At 45.9% G+C, this 19272-nt stretch overlaps 1 protein-coding gene across 2 annotated transcripts in view; it reads left to right on the forward strand.

Moving 5' to 3' along the window:
• The window catches only part of fbxo41 (F-box protein 41), a 111269-nt gene that overhangs the window by 60058 nt on the left and 31939 nt on the right, over nt 1–19272 (forward strand). For both annotated transcript variants that reach the window (XM_014195607.3, XM_014195608.3), the window contains exons 5-8: nt 8699–8772; nt 14300–14691; nt 18168–18415; nt 18740–18855. In XM_014195607.3, the coding sequence (XP_014051082.1) occupies nt 8699–8772; nt 14300–14691; nt 18168–18415; nt 18740–18855 (830 nt within the window). The remainder of the gene's footprint in view (nt 1–8698; nt 8773–14299; nt 14692–18167; nt 18416–18739; nt 18856–19272) is intronic.

A 19272-nucleotide genomic window follows, 5' to 3' on the forward strand; every position in this document is an offset into this window, starting at 1 on the left:
ATGCGTCTTATCACTTGGGCTATTAGAAACAGGCGAGGTGGGCGTGTTGACACGTCGACTCATCACAATTTAGCATTTTAATTTGATCTGGGCTGATTAGGGAATGTGTTAAATATTTATTAAACGGAATGGGAGAGCACTGGACTGTGAATAGCAGAATTGGACAGCGAATGAGGAGGAGGTGTGTGTGTGTGTGTGTGTGTGTGTGTGTGTGTGTGTGTGTGTGTGTGTGTGTGTGTGTGACCACTGGTCATGTCACCACTCTATTTCTTCGTTTACCTCAGAGGTAATAAGTGGTTGTCCAGGTGTTAGTCATTACTGGTGTTGGCATAGAGATGCACCCGGCTTTAATTTAAATGCTAAATAGCTTTTAGCTAATGTTCAAGTATTTTGATTACAGGAATCAGTGGTGTCTGGGTTAACCTTGAGGCATGAGGAAATTCTGTGGGGACATTTCAGAATTTCCTCATGCCCTTAGATATGATCTGAAATCTAAAGTATTGCATTGTTATTGATTACATGCAGAAAACATCCATACAGAGGAGGCATTGATGTTCCATATGCCGCCATATTAATAGACCAAATCGAAGTAAACATTGTGATGCATTTCCAATTCGCTAAATCTAAAGTGTTTTTTTTTTTTTTTTTTATCCAAGTGTTGTTAGCGAGAAGTAGATGGAAGGAAAATGGAAACTGGCCATCTATCGTTTCCATGGAGACACAGTGGCTCTACTTGTTCAAGTTGTCCAGGTCAGGTGATAGCGCAGTAGTTGGTCTCTGATTCATCTTAGATACCACATTCTACTCCCCCCCCCCCCCCCCCCATATCTCTCCCATCTCTCACCTCTCCCACAGTTGACAAGAGCTAAGTGAATGCGTTTCCCACGCCGCCCAAAATTCCCCACCATTTACCATGCACAACCTGCATCCCATCAAGCTCATTCATTACCCAGCCTGATATAGCCGAGCTAGGTGTTTGTCCCAAATGGCACCCTGTTCCCTACATTAGTGCCCTACTTTTGATCAGAGCCGTATGGACCTGGTCAAAACGAGTGCACTATATAGGGAATAGGGCGCCATTTTGGGATGCGGACCCCCCCCCCCCCCCCAGTCTCCATTAGTGCTCTATTGAGTGGCTAAATTGTCAACATTTTACAGGGCTTGCACTTCATCTGTGTTAAGAGGCTGTTAGACAGTCAGTGATGTGCAGCAGTGTTATGATGCTTTTGAGGCTTGATTTGTATCCACGGTAGTCATCTTGTTTGTCTTGTGCTTATGAGTCGTCGTTTTCAGCATTCTTGTGTCCATGGCTAGAATACTATTATATTATAGGGCATTTGGCATGCTACGGACACGAGAAAGATACTGCACATTGGCCATCCAGGGATGCCCCTCTCTCTGCCATTGCTCACTTTCCCCTCCTCTCTCTTTCTCTTTCTCTCTCTGCTTCCTCCCTGGTCTGTTTCCACTGGCGCTGGGCCCAGACAGGGTTTTCTGTGTATCTCAGTACATCTGAGATATTTGGGAAGCCCCTGTAGGGAATTTGCTTGAAGGGAGGAGAAAGAGCGAGAGTGTTGGGGAGAAGGAATCTACAGAGGGTAGCGAGTAAAAAGGCAGTGGTACTGTAGATGAAGGTATTGGGCGGGATAGAGGTTTAGTTCAGTAGAGGGATGGGAGACAGCGTGAGTTCCAATACGGTAGATAAAGGGAGGGGAAGAGGGAAGGAAGATGAAGGGAAATGTGGCAGGCCCACGCCCAAAGTCTCCTGAATATCTTCGGCTCCTTGTGTAAAAGAGGGGGATTACCAACTCTCCCTCCCTTTTCACACTGTCTGACCAGGGTGGTCAAAAGTAGTGCAATATATAGAGAATAGGGTGCCCTTTGGGACGCAGACACACTTTCAGATAGCTCCGATTACACTTCCTTAATGTCAGCCAATTAGCTGTCATGTTTTCAGAGCCTCATCCAATCGCAGTTAATTATCCCTAAACCTCAGACAGCACTCACATACAGGAGCTTTGCAGTTCCCTCAAGTGTGTGTGTGCGTGCGCGCGGTTGCGTGAGAAGTGTGAAGCTATAGACTGGACGTTTTCAAGTTATTTTCATTTTTTTTTCTTCATTCGTCAGTGCTGTTCATGATAGAAGAATTACTTTTTTCCTTTTTGTTATTTAAATGTGGAATTCAAAATTAATCAAGTGAAGCCTTTTAAAAGTCACTCATCCACTCCCACTAATTTTAGTCCTTTGTTTGGCTAACTAATTGGTCTCTCTGGTATTGTATCGTTGTGTGAAGTTGACATACTGTACACAGTGTCATTTCAAAATGGTGGACAGCCAATGTTGATGGAGAGGATGAACGAGGGGGATTCTGCTCCCATGTCGAACATGACGCTAACATTTGATCATGATGGAAACCAAACGAGTGTGATCTATGGTGATAGGGGGATGGGCTGAGAGTGGCTGAGGTTTGGGATTAAAGAGTTTGTTTGGTATTGTGTTATGTGATTGCTGTATAAAAAGTACCGTGTGTGTGTGTTCATCTGTCCATTGTCCGTCTATCATCTGTCCACCTATCAAATCAGTTTATTTGTCACGTGCGCCGAATACAACAGGTGTAGACCTCACAGTGAAATGCTTACTTACAGGCTCTAACCAATAGTGCAAAAAAGGTATTGGGTGAACAATGGGTAGGTAAAGAAATAAAACAACTGTAAAAAGACAGGCTATATACAGTAGCGAGGCTACATGCAGACACCGGTTAGTCAGGCTGATTTGAGGTAGTATGTACATGTAGATATGGTAAAAGTGACTATGCATATATGATGAACAGAGAGTAGCAGTAGCGTAAAAGAGGGGTTGGTGGGTGGTGGGTGGGACACAATGCAGATAGCCCGGTTAGCCAATGTGCGGGAGCACTGGTTGGTCGGCCCAATTGAGGTAGTATGTATATGAATGTATATAGTTAAAGTGACTATGCATGCATACACACACACACACACAGTTGAAGTCAGAAGTTTACGTACGCTTAGGCTGGAGTCATTAATTCGTTTTTCAACCACTCCACAAAATTCTTGTTAACAAGTAGTTTTGGCATGTTGGTTAGGACATCTACTTTGTGCATGACACAAGTATTTTTTTCCAACAATTGTTTACAGATTATTTCACTTATAATTCACTATCACAATTCCAGTGGGTCAGAAGTTGACATACACTAAGTTGACTGTGCCTTTTTAAACAGCTTGGAAAATTCCAGAAAATGTATGACATGGCATTAGAAGCTTTTGATAGACTAATTGACATAATTTGAGTCAATTGGCGGTGCACCGGTGGATGTATTTCAAGGCCTACCTTCAAACTCAGTGCCTCTTTGCTTGACATCATGGGAAAATCAAAAGAAATCAGCCAAGACCTCAGGTCTCAAAATGATAGACCTCCGCAAGTCTGGTTCATCCTTGGGAGCAATTTCCAAATGCCTGAAGGTACCACGTTCATCAGTACAAACAATAGTATGCAAGTATAAACACCATGGGACCACGCAGCCGTCATACCGCTCAGGAAGGAGACGCGTTCTGTCTCCTAGAGATGAACGTACTTTGAACGCAATCAATCCCAGAACAACAGCAAAGGACCTTGTGAAGATGCTGGAGGAAACTGGTACAAAAGTATCTAATATCCACAGTAAAACGAGTCCTATATCGACATAACCGGAAATGCCTCTCAGCAAGGAAGAAGCCACTGCTCCAAAACCGCCATAAAGTCACACAACGGTTTGCAACTGCACATGGGGACAAAGATCGTACTTTTTGGAGAAATATCCTCTGGTCTGATGAAACAAAAATAGAACTGTTTGGCCATAATGACCATTATGTTTGGAGGATAAAGGGGGAGGCTTGTAAGCCGAAGAATACCATCCCAACCGTGAAGCACAGGGGTGGCAGCGGGTGTTGTGGGGGTGCTTTGCTGCAGGAGGGACTGGTGCACTTCACAAAATAGATGGCATCACGAGGAAAGAAAATTATATGGATATATTGAAGACATCAGTCAGGAAGTTAAAGATTGGTCGCAAATGGGTCTTCCAAATGGACAATGACCCCAAGCATACTTCCAAAGTTGTGGCAAAATGGCTTAAGGACAACAAAGTCAAGGTATTGGAGTGGCCATCACAAAGCCCTGACCTCAATCAATAGAACATTTGTGGGCAGAACTGAAAAGGCGTGTGCGAACAACGAGGGCTACAAACCTGACTCAGTTACACCAGCTCTGTCAGGAGGAATGGGCCAAAATTCACCCAACTTATTGTGGGAACTTGTGGAAGGCTACCTGACACGTTTGACCCAAGTTAAACAATTTAAAGGCGATACTACCAAATACTAATTGAGTGTATGTAAACTTCTGACCCACTGGGAATGTGATGAAAGAAATAAAAGCTGAAATAAATCATTCTCTCTACTATTATTCTGACATTTCACATTCCTAAAATAAAGTGGTGATCCTAACTGCCCGAAGACAGGGAATTCTTACTAGGATTAAATGTCAGGAATTGTAAAAAACTGAGTTCAAATGTATTTGGCTAAGGTGTATGTAAACTTCTGACTTCAACTGTATAGATAGATATCTCTCTATAGATATGTGTGTATGTATATATTTTATTTATTTATTCAGCAAAAAAGGAAACGTCCTCTCACTGTCAACTGCGTTTATTTTCAGGAGACTTAACATGTAAATATTTGTGTGAACATAAGATCCAACAACTGAGACAAAAACTGAACAAGTTCCACAGACATGTGACTAACAGAAATGGAATAATGTGTCCCTGAACAGAGGGGGGGGGGGGGGGGTCAAAATCAAAACTAACAGTCAGTGTCTGGTGTGGCCACCAGCTGCATTAAGTACTGCAGTGCATCTCCTCCTCATGGACTGCACCAGATTTGCCAGTTCTTGATGTGAGATGTTACTCCGCTCTTCCATCAATGCACCTGCAAGTTCCTCAACATTTCTGGGGGGAATGGCCCTAGCCCTCACTCTCCGATCCAACAGGTCCCAGACGTGCTCAATGGGATTGAGATCCAGGCTCTTGCTGGCAATGGCAGAATACTGACATTCCTGTCTTGCAGGAAATCACGCACAGAACGAGCAGTATGGCTGGTGGCATTGTCTTGCTGGAGGGTCATGTCAGGATGAGCCTGCAGGAAGGGTACCACATGGGGGGAGGATGTCTTCCCTGTAACGCACAGCGTTGAGATGGCCTGCAATGACAACAAGCTCAGTCCGATGATGCTGTGACACACTGGCCTAGACCATGACGGACCCTCCACCTCCAAATCGATCCCGCTCCAGAGTACAGGCCTCGGTGTAACGCTCATTCCTTCGACAATAAACGCGAATCTGACCATCACCCCTCATCAGTGAAGAGCACTTTTTGCCAGTCCTGTCTGGTCCAGTGACGGTGGGTTTGTGCCCATAGGCGACGTTGTTGCCGGTGATGTCTGGTGAGGACCTGACTTACAACAGGCCTACAAGACCTCAGTCCAGCCTTTGTCCGCAATAGGCTGAGAGTCTGAGCACTGATGGAGGGATTGTGCGTTCCTGGTGTAACTCGGGCAGTTGTTGCCATCCTGTACCTGCCCCGCAGGTGTGATGTTCGGATGTACTGATCCTGTGCAGGTGTTGTTACATGTGGTCTGCCACTGTGAGGACGATCAGCTGTCCGTCCTGTCTCTGTAGCGCTGTCTTAGGCGTCTCACAGTACGGACATTGCAATTTATTGCCCTGGCCACATCTGCAGTCCTCATGCCTCCTTGCAGCATGCCTAAGGCATGTTCACACAGATTATCAGGGACCCTGGGCATCTTTCTTTTGATGTTCTTCAGAGTCCGTAGAAAGGCCTCTTTCATAACTGTGACCTTAATTGCCTACTGTCTGTAAGCTGTTTGTTTATGGTCTGTCTAAACAAATGGTGGTGGATGGGTTAATACAAAAATGTTAACCATTTGATCATGATGGACATGACAGGGACGTACCACTATGATGTATTGATTGTCAAGTCCCGTCTTGCTGGTGCAGCCCCGTCTTGATACTCCATTGGGTGTTTCTCAATAGGCTCAAGTGGTTTCCTCCCCTCGTGTCTAGGGCTGTGGTGGTCATGACATTTTGTCAGCCGTTTATTGTCATGTAAAAGACTGCCTGGTCTCATTTGTATTTGAGCGTTAAGTAACATAAACACAAGCCGCTTATGCGTCCCCATCACAGTAAATCCATTATTTATTTTAGGTAGGTCTAAAGAAAGATTATGATATGTAGAAAATGTATTTCAGATTAACAGAATATGGGTTTGCTTACTGAATGTTATCTGGCTGTGCACCATGCTGCAGGCTTGTTCATTTAGCAGACAAGATGCTTAAGTCCTGTGCCATTATTTTGTATTTTTCTGATTTTTTTTTTGTTGTACGAAAAATGTAATTCAATTTAGCTCAATTAGATTGAAAGGATATTTCTCCCATTCCATAGCAAGTGGGCAAATGCAGTGGCTATGTTGAGCATGAAAGTGATCATTTTAAACATGCTCTCTTCCTGCACATGCTGTTCTCATCAAGTGATCATATTTTCACCCGTCAGACTATTCTGAATTTAATCTTCACTAATATGTAAAATGTGTTTGATTTTAGAATGGCCCCGTACGCACTGGAATTAGCGAATGGAGGCGACTTTTCCACCTGTTAGCTTTTCAATTGTGCCGGATCGGCTACTCCGTGCATAAACCACTTTTTGAGAATCATGCAGCTTCTTCGCTGTGCAACAGGTGAGCTTCCGCCTCAATCTCTGTACGCCATGGGCTCTCCAACCTTGTTCCTGCAGCTACCCCAGTGCTTAACTTTGGGGAAACCAAGTGAAATCTGTTTGGGGACATCGACGGTAAGGTTTTCACAGCAAGACACATTTCATTAAACTGTTGACAGCCCCCATCTCTGCACGCTTCGAGAAAGGAATGAAGGGGAGAGGGAGGGGAGGGCGACGGAAACTCGCGGTGGTGAGATTCTTCTTTATCTAAAGGTAATGTCAGCCTATTTATAATTATGAAAATATAAAAAATGCCCTATTATTAGGCTATTCAGAAACCAATACAAATTCGCTATACCGTAGGCTAACTCTGTAAGCTGCCCTGCAGTCAATGAACCAACTGCATCACCAAGACCTAGACGTTCTCTCCCAGACTCATGGATAGAAGGTGTAGCATATAAGGTAACCAGTCCATCCAGAATGCATAATACAGTCCACACTCAAAGGTCATTACTAGAACTTGTTTAATTTTGGAGTATAGGCCAATTATGTACCGAACACATCTTAAATCAGTATAGGCCTATGGGTTTAATCATCACCTTAGTAAAGCTTTGTCCTTTTCATTCTAATGCTTTGAAACAACATCCACAACAACCATGTTTTCCACTCAGTTTCTTTCTTCAAGCTGATCAGTCACAGTGGGGTGAGTTTTAAGTCGGCCTACAGTTTCGATGTGTTTTAATGTGATTTTATTTTTTAATTTTTTTTGATTGCATTTGCTCTGATGTCAGAGTGGTTAGAGGGACACTAGAGTCCAGAGTACCAGGCCATTAGGACCTGATGGTTGTTAGCGGGCTGGTGTCCTGGGTGCATAAGAGGAGATTACAGCGGTCATGACTGCTGGTGTGGCGGAAAATACGGTCGCCGCAACAGCCCCAGGTGTGAATACTTTCTGAAGGCACTTGTAGATAAGATTGTGCTGGATAGAAAAGTAATCTGTTGATGCGCCTCCATCACAATGTTTTCACCTATCCTACATTATCAAATCAGTTTAGATGATGGAAAGGAGACGAGAACAAGCTAGTTTTGACGATTGAGATGCAACCCTCGTCTTTTTCCTAGTCAAATCATGTTTGAACCCTGCTGATAGTGTTTGTGTGTGCGTGTATTGTTGAGCTCCTGGTGGCTTCTCACAGCTTGGCAGATGTATTTATATCTGAAGAGGAGACGTTCATACTTATTCTTTGATTAACTACGCCACTGTATGTTATTTTTTTCATTTGGGAAATGTGAGTGTTTTAGCCAAGCTCTTTTTAAACCGATCACCTCTTGGGCTTTGAATGAGAGTAGTTGTCCTAGTTATTATGGGTCATTTAAGAAGGTATCACACCTATACAGCATTTTTATGTGCTTCAGTTTTATAGTGGTTGTTTTGTGTGTGTGTGTAAATAGTATTTATTTGAAACAGAGTAGATTGACGAGAAACACTAACAGTGGGAGGTGTTGTTGACCCTTGACAAACTATCCTCTGAACATAGCACAGCAGTAAATAGTTTCAGGGCACAACAACAGAATATTGAAGTCTATTCAATGTTCACTGTGAGTTACAGAACACACGAGGTTGGTGGCACCTTTTTAATAGGGGATGATTGGCTCGTGCTAATGGACCGGAGCGGAATTAGTGGAACGGTATCAAACTCATGGTTTCCAGGTGTTTGATGCCATTCCGTTTGCGCTGTTCTGTACATTATTATGAGCAGTTCTCCACGCAGCTGCCTCCTGTGTTAGACAGAGGAGTATTTTCACTACAATGTGTAAAGTCCTTTTTTATTTATTTTTTATAAGAAGTAACAGAATTCAAGGAAACAGTTTAATGTGTTGACACACCTGTCGCTCTCTTTTCTCTCTCTCTCTCTATCAGAGGAACTCCAGTATCTCGGGGACGTCCAGGGGCATGTACCAGGTCTCTGACCGACGATCCTCTCCCAGCACCGGGTAAGCCAGTCCTCCACACGCTATCCCACACTGCACTGCCCTCCTGTAGTGATGCCTCTAGCACTGAGATGCAGCGCCTTAGACCGCTGCGCCACTCGGGAGCCTAGAGTCATGTCCTCTCCCCATGTTTGAGGTTGGAATAGAAGGAGATGAGCTGATTCTAGGTCTGTGCCTATGGGTGACTTCTATATCCCATCTTCACACTTCACTCTCTGCACTGTAAGTGGCTTTGGATAAGAGCATCTGTTCAAGGTAAGATGCAATGCAACCCCCTGGTGCACTTAGGTACAGTGACTTGATGTGGGGCCCTATGCTTGGGGGCCAGTGGTCCAGTAGATGGATTCTGTGCACCAGACCGTGGCCTGAGCCAGTATGCATCAGACTGTGGCAACACTGACTCAGACCGAACTGGACCGCCCCCGGCATGGAAGGTATCAGAGGGCACCAGCCAGGTAGTATTTGTCCAGTACTGTGCCCTGGCCCCTGACAGCCTCACAAAACCCAACACAACTTCCTGTTTTTCTGCCGGGCGCTGAAGTGAGGCCGAATCTGTCAGCCATGCAGAAACAGTAGGGGAATGTTCCGTCCCAGCTCTCCCTTCCCGCTGCTATGCGTTCCCACTCGCACCAAACGCACACGAGCGGACATGGCGCACACACAAAACCAGCTGATGGGCCTCGCCACTGCTCTTTGACACATGCTTGTAAACAACGGCGCTCAGACTGTAAGGTCTTAGTGTCAGTCCTGCTTTCTCAGGCCTGGCTGCCTCGGTGGGCACAGGGCGGCGAGAGTGATACAGAAAGAGCCAAAGAAAGAGGGAGAACCCATGAATTTGTACAAAGCGCTCTGTTGATGTGCACATGGATAACTTGTCATTTGGTTTACTCTACTCCCCTCTACTCAGATTAGTGAACAATGTGATTATGTTGTAAATAAACAAGCAAACATTAGATTGGAAGGAAATTGTAAGTTACAGGTGGTTTTGGCATTATTTAATTCTTCAATTCACTCGCTGAAACTAAAGTCACCCTAACCAAGGATATGATTCACCCAATATGGCTTTCAGATCGTCACCGACTGATCTGCTTATCTTTGCGCGATGACGCATCTTCGTGTGTATTTGGATTTGAGTGGCTCGCTGAAAGGTCCAAAATTCGACCCCTATCTCATGCATTTTGAGAGGCCCATCTCGTGCTCTTTCCTTCACTGCTGATCCAAACCCACCCACACTGGGCTGCGTCCCAAATGGCATCCTATTCCCTATTTAGCGCACTCCTTTAGTAAATAAAAAAAGGCAATAGGGTGCCTTTTTGGTATGCAGCCCTGGCGCTCCAGTATGATGATCAAGCTCCATATCACCACGGTATCATATCCACGCAGAACCTTCTCTTTTGTTGTTGTTCAGACTAAATGTAGACCTTTTTTTTGCATCGTTATGCAACTCTTTGTGTTTGTAACAGGCCCATGCTTGTTCCTGTGAGTGCATGTGCGTAACATGATCTTGATTTACCGTCCTTCTGTCACGCGATGACGTCGTCTCTCTTCGGCATTCGTTTTCGGCCAGCCGATCTTTGGTCACTACGTGATCCTTTCACTTCCTAGATTAGAACGTTCCATAAATGCCCTCGGTCTCCCGGAGATGAATGTGATTTATTTGTTCCAAATACAGTGACGGAAGATTCTATTTAGGTGCTTGTTTGATAAGAAATAGATATTTGCATATTTGGGTTTAAAAATATCTTATTTTGTTGCTTTATTGACGTGGTCTGGATCATTCGCTCTGAAATCCTCGACTCCATTTTTGTACCGAAATGGCTGCTCTGTCATCCATCCTGAGCCCCACTGTGCATTACAGGGCAGGAAACTGTACTTCCCTATTATACACTTGAATAATGATCTGTACCCAATTAGTCAGCTCTGCTGATTGATTCCACAGTATTGATCCAACCTGTGGCTTTTATTGCTGAAGCCACCACTCCAGTATAGGTTGTGTACCAAGTACCACCCTATTCCCTATACAGTGTGCTACTTTTGACTAGAGCCCTATCTGCCCTGGTCAAAAGTAGGGCACTACATAGGGAATAGGGTGCCATTTGGGATGCTGCAAAGTGGCCTCTCCTCTGCTTCTTTAGCGGTGTCACTAGGTTCTATGTATGCGTGTTCCCCGGTTAGTGGAGACGAGGTGAACACATGCACCTTTGGGACTATTCCATTGGTTCCATGGTGCCAGGCGAGCTCAATCGAGCACAGAATCTATTTCAAAGAAAAAAAGTTATATTTGATTCCAGGTTCTGGTGTGGATTTACCAGGCTCGCCATCAAATCTCTCTTCACACCAACTTCTAATTGTTACGCTGCAGGAGCTGAATACCAGCTTGATATAATCGCCTAGACTGTTTTCCATTCACTCTGAATTCAGGATGCGTTAGCTACGGTCGCTAATTAGCTAGCTAAACCGCAGGACGGTTGTGTTTGATGTCATTCCTCTAACATGTGTGTGCGTGTCAGTGCTGGAAGTTTCACTGATTTGTTTTGTGGAGTTTTAATGCGGATATTTAGGACACAAAAGTAATAACGGAAAGGTGAAAAGCCTTATAATTATGTAGCGTTGTAATGTTAAAAGAAGAATACAAGTATGCACTAATATCACACAAAGTGAATATCGATTAGGTATGGAAGGACTAAATGGAAGTCTGCCTTTTTGGTGTGCAGTTCATCCACTGGGTATGCCAGATTATCTGTTCTAGTCTGTTTTTGTTTTGTTTGTGGTGCTTTTGCCTCCATAGGACAATATAAAAACCTTTAGACAAGCAGGAGAATGATGAGCGATGGAAGATTTCCTACTTTTCTGCAAGGCTAGGTTTGAAAATTCCTCGTTATTTGCTTATTATGTGGAGGAAGGTTATCGGTATAGTAATTTAACAGCGTCTTTGTTCTCTCGCGCTCTCTGTCTGTGTGTGCGTGCGCAATGGCTGCCTCAGGGAAGAACTGCTGTTTCCAGAAGCAGTCACTGTAGTCAATTTCCCCCCCAAAAACAATCCCTCCCTCACTCCTCATGATCTAAATTGGTCTACTTCATATTTCATCAGAGCTTCAAAACACTTTTATGCGGAGGTAGTATCTTCTCTCCACTGATGTTATTCTACATTTTTTGTTGTTGTTTGTTGCATAGTTTAAGTGTCTTGTCGGCACCAGGAAGTTGGTCTTTGTCCGTGCATGATGAAGAGGGAATGTGTTTACAGCTTGGTTTGAAATGGTGGCGTATGAACTCCAAAATGTCTCTCTCAGTTGACTAAAAACTATCAGAAATGATTTCTGAAAAAGGGATAGTAGTAGACAATGTTAATGTGATTTTCATTTAACACAAAAGCTAAAAGTGCTTTACGCGTAGGCTTACAAGTATTAAAGAAATGGGTTATATTGAAATGCTGAGGGAAGGGAATGTAACACACACATCTACAGTATCTAGCTACAGTATCTACTATCTCAATGAATATGTAACGATATACCAACCTATTAAAAAGTCCCCTTCCCATACATGCACTATATGGCCAAAAGTATGTGGACACCTGCTTGTCGAACATCTCATTCCTAAATCTGGGCATTAATATGGAGTTGGTCCCCCCCCTTTGCTGCTATAACAGCCTCTACTCTTCTGGGAAGGCTTTCCACTAGATGTTGGAACGTTGCTGCGGGGACTTGCTTCCATTCAGCCACAAACATTAGTGAGGTCGGGCACTGATGTTGGGCGATAAGGCCTGGCTGGCAGTCAGTGTTCCAATTCATCCCAAAGGTGTTCGATGGGGTTGAGGTCAGGGCTCTGTGCAGGCCAGGCAAGTTCTTCCACACCAACTTCGACAAACCATTTCTGTATGAACCTCCGTTTGTGCACGGGGGGCATTGTCATGATGAAACAGGAAAGGGCCTTCCCCAAGCTGTTGCCACAGAATCGTCTAGAATGTCATTGTATGCTGTAGCGTTAAGATTTCAATTCACTGGAACTAAGGGGGCTAGCCTGAACCATGAAAAACAGCCCCCGACCATTATTCCTCCTCCACCAAACTTTACAGTTGACACTATGCATTGGGGCAGGTAGCTTTCTCCTGGCATTCGCTAAACACAGATTTGTCCGTCAGACTGCCAGATGGTGAAGAGTGATTCATCACTCCAGAGAACACGTTTCCACTGCTCAAGAGTCCAATTGGTAGCTTTACACCACTGCAGCCGACGCTTGGCATTGCTGATCTCAGTCTTGTGCGCGGCTGCTCGGCCATGGAAACCCATTTCACGAAGCTCCCGACGAACAGTTCTTGTGCTGACGTTGCTTCCAGAGGCAGTTTGGAACTCGGTGGTGAGTGTTGCTACCGAGAACAGACTTGGTGGTTCTTATTTATCATACAGTTGAAAGTTTCTGCTGTACAAATGCCTGGGGTCTCCAGATAATTCAGAGCACAGGAGCTGGGTATAAATATGAATATCCATGAAAATGGCCACTGGCATAAAAGTTTCATTTGTTTTCCCTCTACTTTTGTCATGGTTCATAATTACTGGGAAGGGAATTATTCCTCCTGTTTTTCAGGCTGACTTTAAAGCACTACAGTATGTTGTAGTCTAAACTTTCAGGAAACTTTATTACACTTGGTCAAATATATCATTTAAAAAAATGCTCTGTAGGTGCATTGATTGACAACTGCGTACTTGACACCATGTTGAGGCATGCGTGTGTTGTGTGTGTCAGTGGGGAAAGTGTCAAAATACCTTTTATATTCTCAATGCTACAGGGAGGGACATGTTAAATTGTGCATCTCAGATTTTTGGGACATGTAGCAACTGCCAGAAGGCAGTAAGCTCATGAAATGCATTCTGGGTTAAAAAAAATAGAGCTGTCCTTGAGGGGCACGGTTTCCACCTGTGGCCAGAATCTTAGTCACTGCCAAGACATTAGTCAAATATGTCTCTACAAACTTAAAGGGACACACCACATCACATATTAAAATATGTCTCCCTCCACAAGCGTAGTTTAAGGGACACCCTCAAAACACCCCGAGACAGGTGTCACACCCAAACCTGTGCAGTTACAAGGTTTTAAAAAACAACGATGTGTAAACATTCATTACAGTTAGCAGATAAGTTTCATATTCTTCGTTTTGGAAGTTGTTAATCTTACTAAGGACTCGGTAAGTCTTGGTCGATACTGAGCTGTGGAAACCACGGCAACACACTGTTGGGCTGTAGAATCATGTGGTATCAGGAAGTGACAACGCGTGGCGGCTCTGCTGCCACTTCGGCTCATTTCAGCAAATCACTGACCTGACAAACAGGTCTGGGACCAGGCTACAGTAATGCAGATGACCTATCTGATGAAACCTGGATAGAAAACTATATAATCCTGTATACGTTTCAATGGTTCTGTCTGTTAGTAGTCCATATGTAAAGTGTACACAAAAGTTGCTTGGAGTAATGTTTTTAAGTGGTACCTTTTGCGTCTAACTCATCTCCTCTCTTCCGCTCTCCCCCTCTCTCCCCAGAGCGTCGGGCCGGGTCAAGTCCTTCTCCCAGGGCTCAGGCGGGGGCTACGACAGCGGCGACAGCGTGGAGATGCACCCCATGGAAGAGTGCCCCGAGGGCCAGTACTACCACGTCCAGTGTCGGCTGGGGGAAGGGGGCGGACAGTGCTACGAGAGGGCCGGGGTGTCCCGGAGCTGGGGGCTCCGCAAGCAGGCCATCCAGAACTGGCAGCGGAGACCCTACCGGAACAGCACGGAGGGGGAGGAGGGAGAGGAGGGTGACGTGTCGGACGTGGGCTCCAGGACTACCGAGTCGGAGGCGGAGATGTGGGAGCAGCAGGAAAGGAGGGCCACCATGGCCGAGACGCAGCAGTCTGGCGCGCCGAGACCATCTGGATACCGCCTAGGCACAGGTAGGACTGGATAGGAGGCTAAGCTAAGCTAGGCCGCTAACCTTTACCTTGCTTAGGTACAGTACGGTAGGAGGCTGGGCTAGGCTACGTCAGGTAGGAGGTTAAAAGTTGCTTACCATTTGTTTATCCTGATTTGTCCATTGATTGATTGCTTTGTTACTCAGCAGATACTTGTAATGAAATGGTGTGTACTGGTGCATTGCAGAAAGACAGTCATTTCTAAAAGGACAGTTTTCACATGTCTGGCACACCTTATGACCCTGCGTCTACCTGCCAATGGCACCTGCAGCACACACACACACAGAATCCCCTCCCTCCCTCACACACACACTGTCCTCCGGCCCAGGATAACAGTAGCCAGGTCTGTCAGAAGGACGGTGGCTGGTGTGAAACTGGGTCATGGCTGTTCTAGTCCCAGGTGTTCCAGGGTAAGGCTGTCCAGAGAACAGTTAAGGACGACTAATGACCAGAGCGCGTCACAAACTGATTCTGAATCAGCCCAGGATCCCTGTCATCGAGGGATGACTTTCACCAGGCTGATCTACTAACACACACTACCCAGATAGATCACGCATGAACAACCTCCAGGGGATGGCATGGAATGGCTGTGTGGATGCCTTTTGTGTGTGCTTGTGTTTATAAACTCAGCAAAAAAAAAGAAACGTCCTCTCACTGTCAACTGCATTTTATTTTCAGCAAACTTAACATGTGTAAATATTTCTATGAACATAACAAGATTCAACAACTGAGACATGAACTGAACAAGTTCCACAGACATGTGACTAACAGAAATGGAATAATGTGTCCCTGAACAAAGGGGGGGGGGGGGGTCAAAATGAAAAGTAACAATCAGTATCTGGTGTGGCCACCAGCTGCATTAAGCACTGCAGTGCATCTCCTCCTCATGGACTGCACCGGATTTGCCAGTTCTTGCTGTGAGATGTTACCCCACTCTTCCAAGGCACCTGCAAGTTCCCGGACATTTCTGGGGGGGGTATGGCCCTAGCCCTCACCCTCCGATCCAACAGGTCACAGACGTGCTCAATGGGATTGAGATCCGGGCTCTTCGCTGGCCTTGGCAGAACACTGACATTCCTGTCTTGCAGGAAATCGCGCACAGAACGAGCAGTATGGCTGGTGGCATTGTCATGCTGGAGGGTCATGTCAGGATGATCCTGCAGGAAGGGTACCACATGAGGGAGGAGGATGTCTTCCCTGTAACGCACAGCGTTGAGATTGCCTGCAATGACAACAAGCTCAGTCCGATGATACTGTGACACACTGCCCCAGACCATGACGGACCCTCCACCTCCAAATCGATCCCGCTCCCGAGTACAGGCCTCGGTGTAACACTCATTCCTTCGACGATAAACGCGAATCTGACCATCACCCCATGTGAGCCAAAACCCCGACTCGTCAGTGAAAAGCACTTTTTGCCAGTCTGGTCCAGTGACGGTGGGTTTGTGCCCATAGGTGACGTTGTTGCCGGTGATGTCTGGTGAGGACCTGCCTTACAACAGGCCTACAAGCCCTCAGTCCAGCCTCTCTCAGCCTATTGCAGAGAGTCTGAGCACTGATGGAGGGATTGTGCATTCCTGGTGTAACTCGGGCAGGTGTTGCCATCCTGTACCTGTCCCACAGGTGTGATGTACCAATCCTATGCAGGTGGTGTTACACGTGGTCTGCCACTGTGAGGACGATCAGCTGTCCGTCCTGTCTCCCTGTAGCGCTGTCTTAGGTGTCTCACAGTACGGACATTGCAATTTATTGCCCTGGCCACGTTCACGCAGATGAGCAGTACCCTTTTGGTGTTTTTCAGAGTCAGTAGAAAGGCCTCTTTAGTGTCCTCAGTTTTCATAACTGTGACCTTTATTGCCTACCGTCTGTAAGCTGTTAGTGTCTTAACGACCGTTCCACAGGTGCATGTTCATTAATTGTGTATGGTTAATTGAACAAGCATGGGAAACGGTGTTTAAAACCCTTTACAATGTAGATCTGTGAAGTCATTTTGATTTTTACGAATTGTCTTTTGAAAGACAGGGTCCTGAAAAAGGGACTTTTCTTTTTTTTTTTTTTTTTGCTGAGTTTATGTACTGCACCTTTCCAAGTATGGCTAAACTTTCTCATATTGATAGAGCCATAGGGCTCTCTCCAAAAGTTGTGCACTATATAGGGAAAAGCGTGCCATTTGGGACTTAGACACTGACAATGTTGATGAGAAAACCGCCTTTAGCTCCACGACTCCTGGTTCAAACACAACAAGCATATCTCTCCCTTAATTGCCTTCTCCAGCCAAGATCCCACAATTCCCGGCTGGCGACCTCCATTTTATTTAGAAACACCTTGTTTGAGTCTCAAATGGCACCCTATTCCCTGTTTGGTGCACTGCTTTTCTACCAGGGACAATAGGGAATAGGGTGCCATTTGGGATGCAGAGAGACCAGGAGCATAATGCTAGGAACAAGTAAAGCTGCTTCCCAAATGGCACCCTGTTCCTTATACGTGCCCTGGTCAAAAGTAGTACACTATATAAAGGGAGTAGGGGGCCATTTGGGATGGAGTCTTAACTAGGACGGAGGCCATTAAAACATGCCCATTTTGCCTTAAATTGACACATTTTGGGCAAAAGATAGGCCTACCCTATTCCCTGTGGGTCCTTTTGGCTACGTCTACTTGGCAAAGGAGCTACTGTAAACCCATATAGGCAATAAAGCTGTCCTTTTTTACACAACCCAGAATGTCTGGTATGAGAATTCAAATTGGCACCATCAACATTACATAATATTACTTGTCATGTAAATTACATTTTATGCTCGGACATTGTCCTCCGTATAAGATTCTCAAAGCATTTGGCAGGGTTGCGTTTGAAATGGCACATATCAACGTATCACACAGTATGACTGCTAGCATGCATTGGTAGATTGCTAGCTAGCGTAGGCGGTGTGCCTCTAGCCGCGAGGCCTGTCGCTTCCAAAGCCTCCTTCGCTTCTTCTCTTTGAAGGCCAACAGCGATGACACGGGCGATGACTCATCACATAGATTGATGCCTGCTGGGAGAAATGGAAATGTGCTGGAGTCTGTTTTGGTCACATGGTATTGGCCAGTACAGTACATGGTAATGCTCATATCTGTGTTTGAGTGGGAAGTGGATCGCTTGCACCACATTGTGGATATTTTGTAGAATGCCATATATATATGCGACTCAGGATGGCGTCTCTAACTAACCTCCGTCTCTTTCCCCGCCACGTTTCTTTCTGACTAAACTCCCTGCCTCCTCTCTTCATCCTCTCTTCTCCTTCCCTTCTGCACTTCTTTCTTTACCCATTCTCCTTCTCACCACCCCCCTCCCCCTCCCTCTCTGTACCAACCTGACTAATATCCCTGTCCCTCACCCTCCTTTTTACCCTCTCCACCACCTCTTTCTTCACCTAACCTCTCTCCTTTTTTTTTCTTTCTCTCTTTTCCCGACCCTGCAGGGCGGTCCGAGGGGGGCTACCGCCACAACAAGCCGTGTCGCCACGACAAGAGCCTGTCCCGGTCCAACAACGAGGTGATCAGCCCGGAGATACTGAAGATGAGGGCGGCTCTGTTCTGTATCTTTACCTACCTGGATACCAAGACCCTGTTGAGAGCCGCGGAGGTCTGCAGGGACTGGAGGTTCGTGGGCCGCCACCCTGCCGTGTGGACCCGGGTGCTGCTGGAGAACGCCCGCATCTCCTCCAAGGTAGAGGACACGGATCGTTACACGCGTAAGACCAGACCAAACACACAGAACGCCGCAGGTGGCTTCTGACTGGAGAACGGCGCGAATTGGAATGACATCAAACACATGGAAACCATGCGTTTTGATGTATTTGATACCATTCCGCTCCAGTTCATTACCACAAGCCCGTTCTACTCAAATTAAGGTGCCACCAACCTCCTGTGGTACACACACACTCGCCGATTCTGCTGGTAGTTTAGGTGCAATAATTGTGATATGTGTTACAGTATGTGCTTAGAGTGTCTGCTAAATGACTCAAATGTAACTGTAATCTCTTCGTCCCAGTTCCTGAGTACACTGTCCCAGTGGTGCACCCAGACCCATTCCCTCATTCTCCAGAACCTGAAACCACGACAGAGGGGCAAGAAGGAGATCAAGGAGGAGTACCTCAAGAGCACACGGTGAGAGGAGAGGCGTGTGTGATGGACTGATTTCCCTCTATACAGCGAACAGCAGGGGTCTGCAGTACTCTTCCCCCATCATCTCTCCTTTCTCTCTCTCTCTCTCCCCCATCTCTCCTCTCTCTCTCTCTCTCTCTCCTCTCCCTCTCTCTCCCCATCCTCTCCTCTCTCTCCCCATCACCCCCTCTCTCCCCCCTCTCTCCTCTCTCTCCCCCATCATCTCTCCTTTCTCTCTCCCCCATCATCTCTCCTTTCTCTCTCCCCCATCACCCCCTCTCTCCCCCCTCTCTCTCTCTTCCCCCATCATCTCTCCTTTCTCTCTTCCCCCATCATCTCTCCTTTCTCTCTTCCCCCATCATCTCTCCTTTCTCTCTTCCCCCATCATCTCTCCTTTCTCTCTTCCCCCATCATCTCTCC

This window comes from Salmo salar, chromosome 04 (assembly GCF_965601325.2).
Source record: "Salmo salar chromosome 04, fSalSal1, whole genome shotgun sequence".
Lineage (NCBI taxonomy): Eukaryota > Metazoa > Chordata > Actinopteri > Salmoniformes > Salmonidae > Salmo > Salmo salar.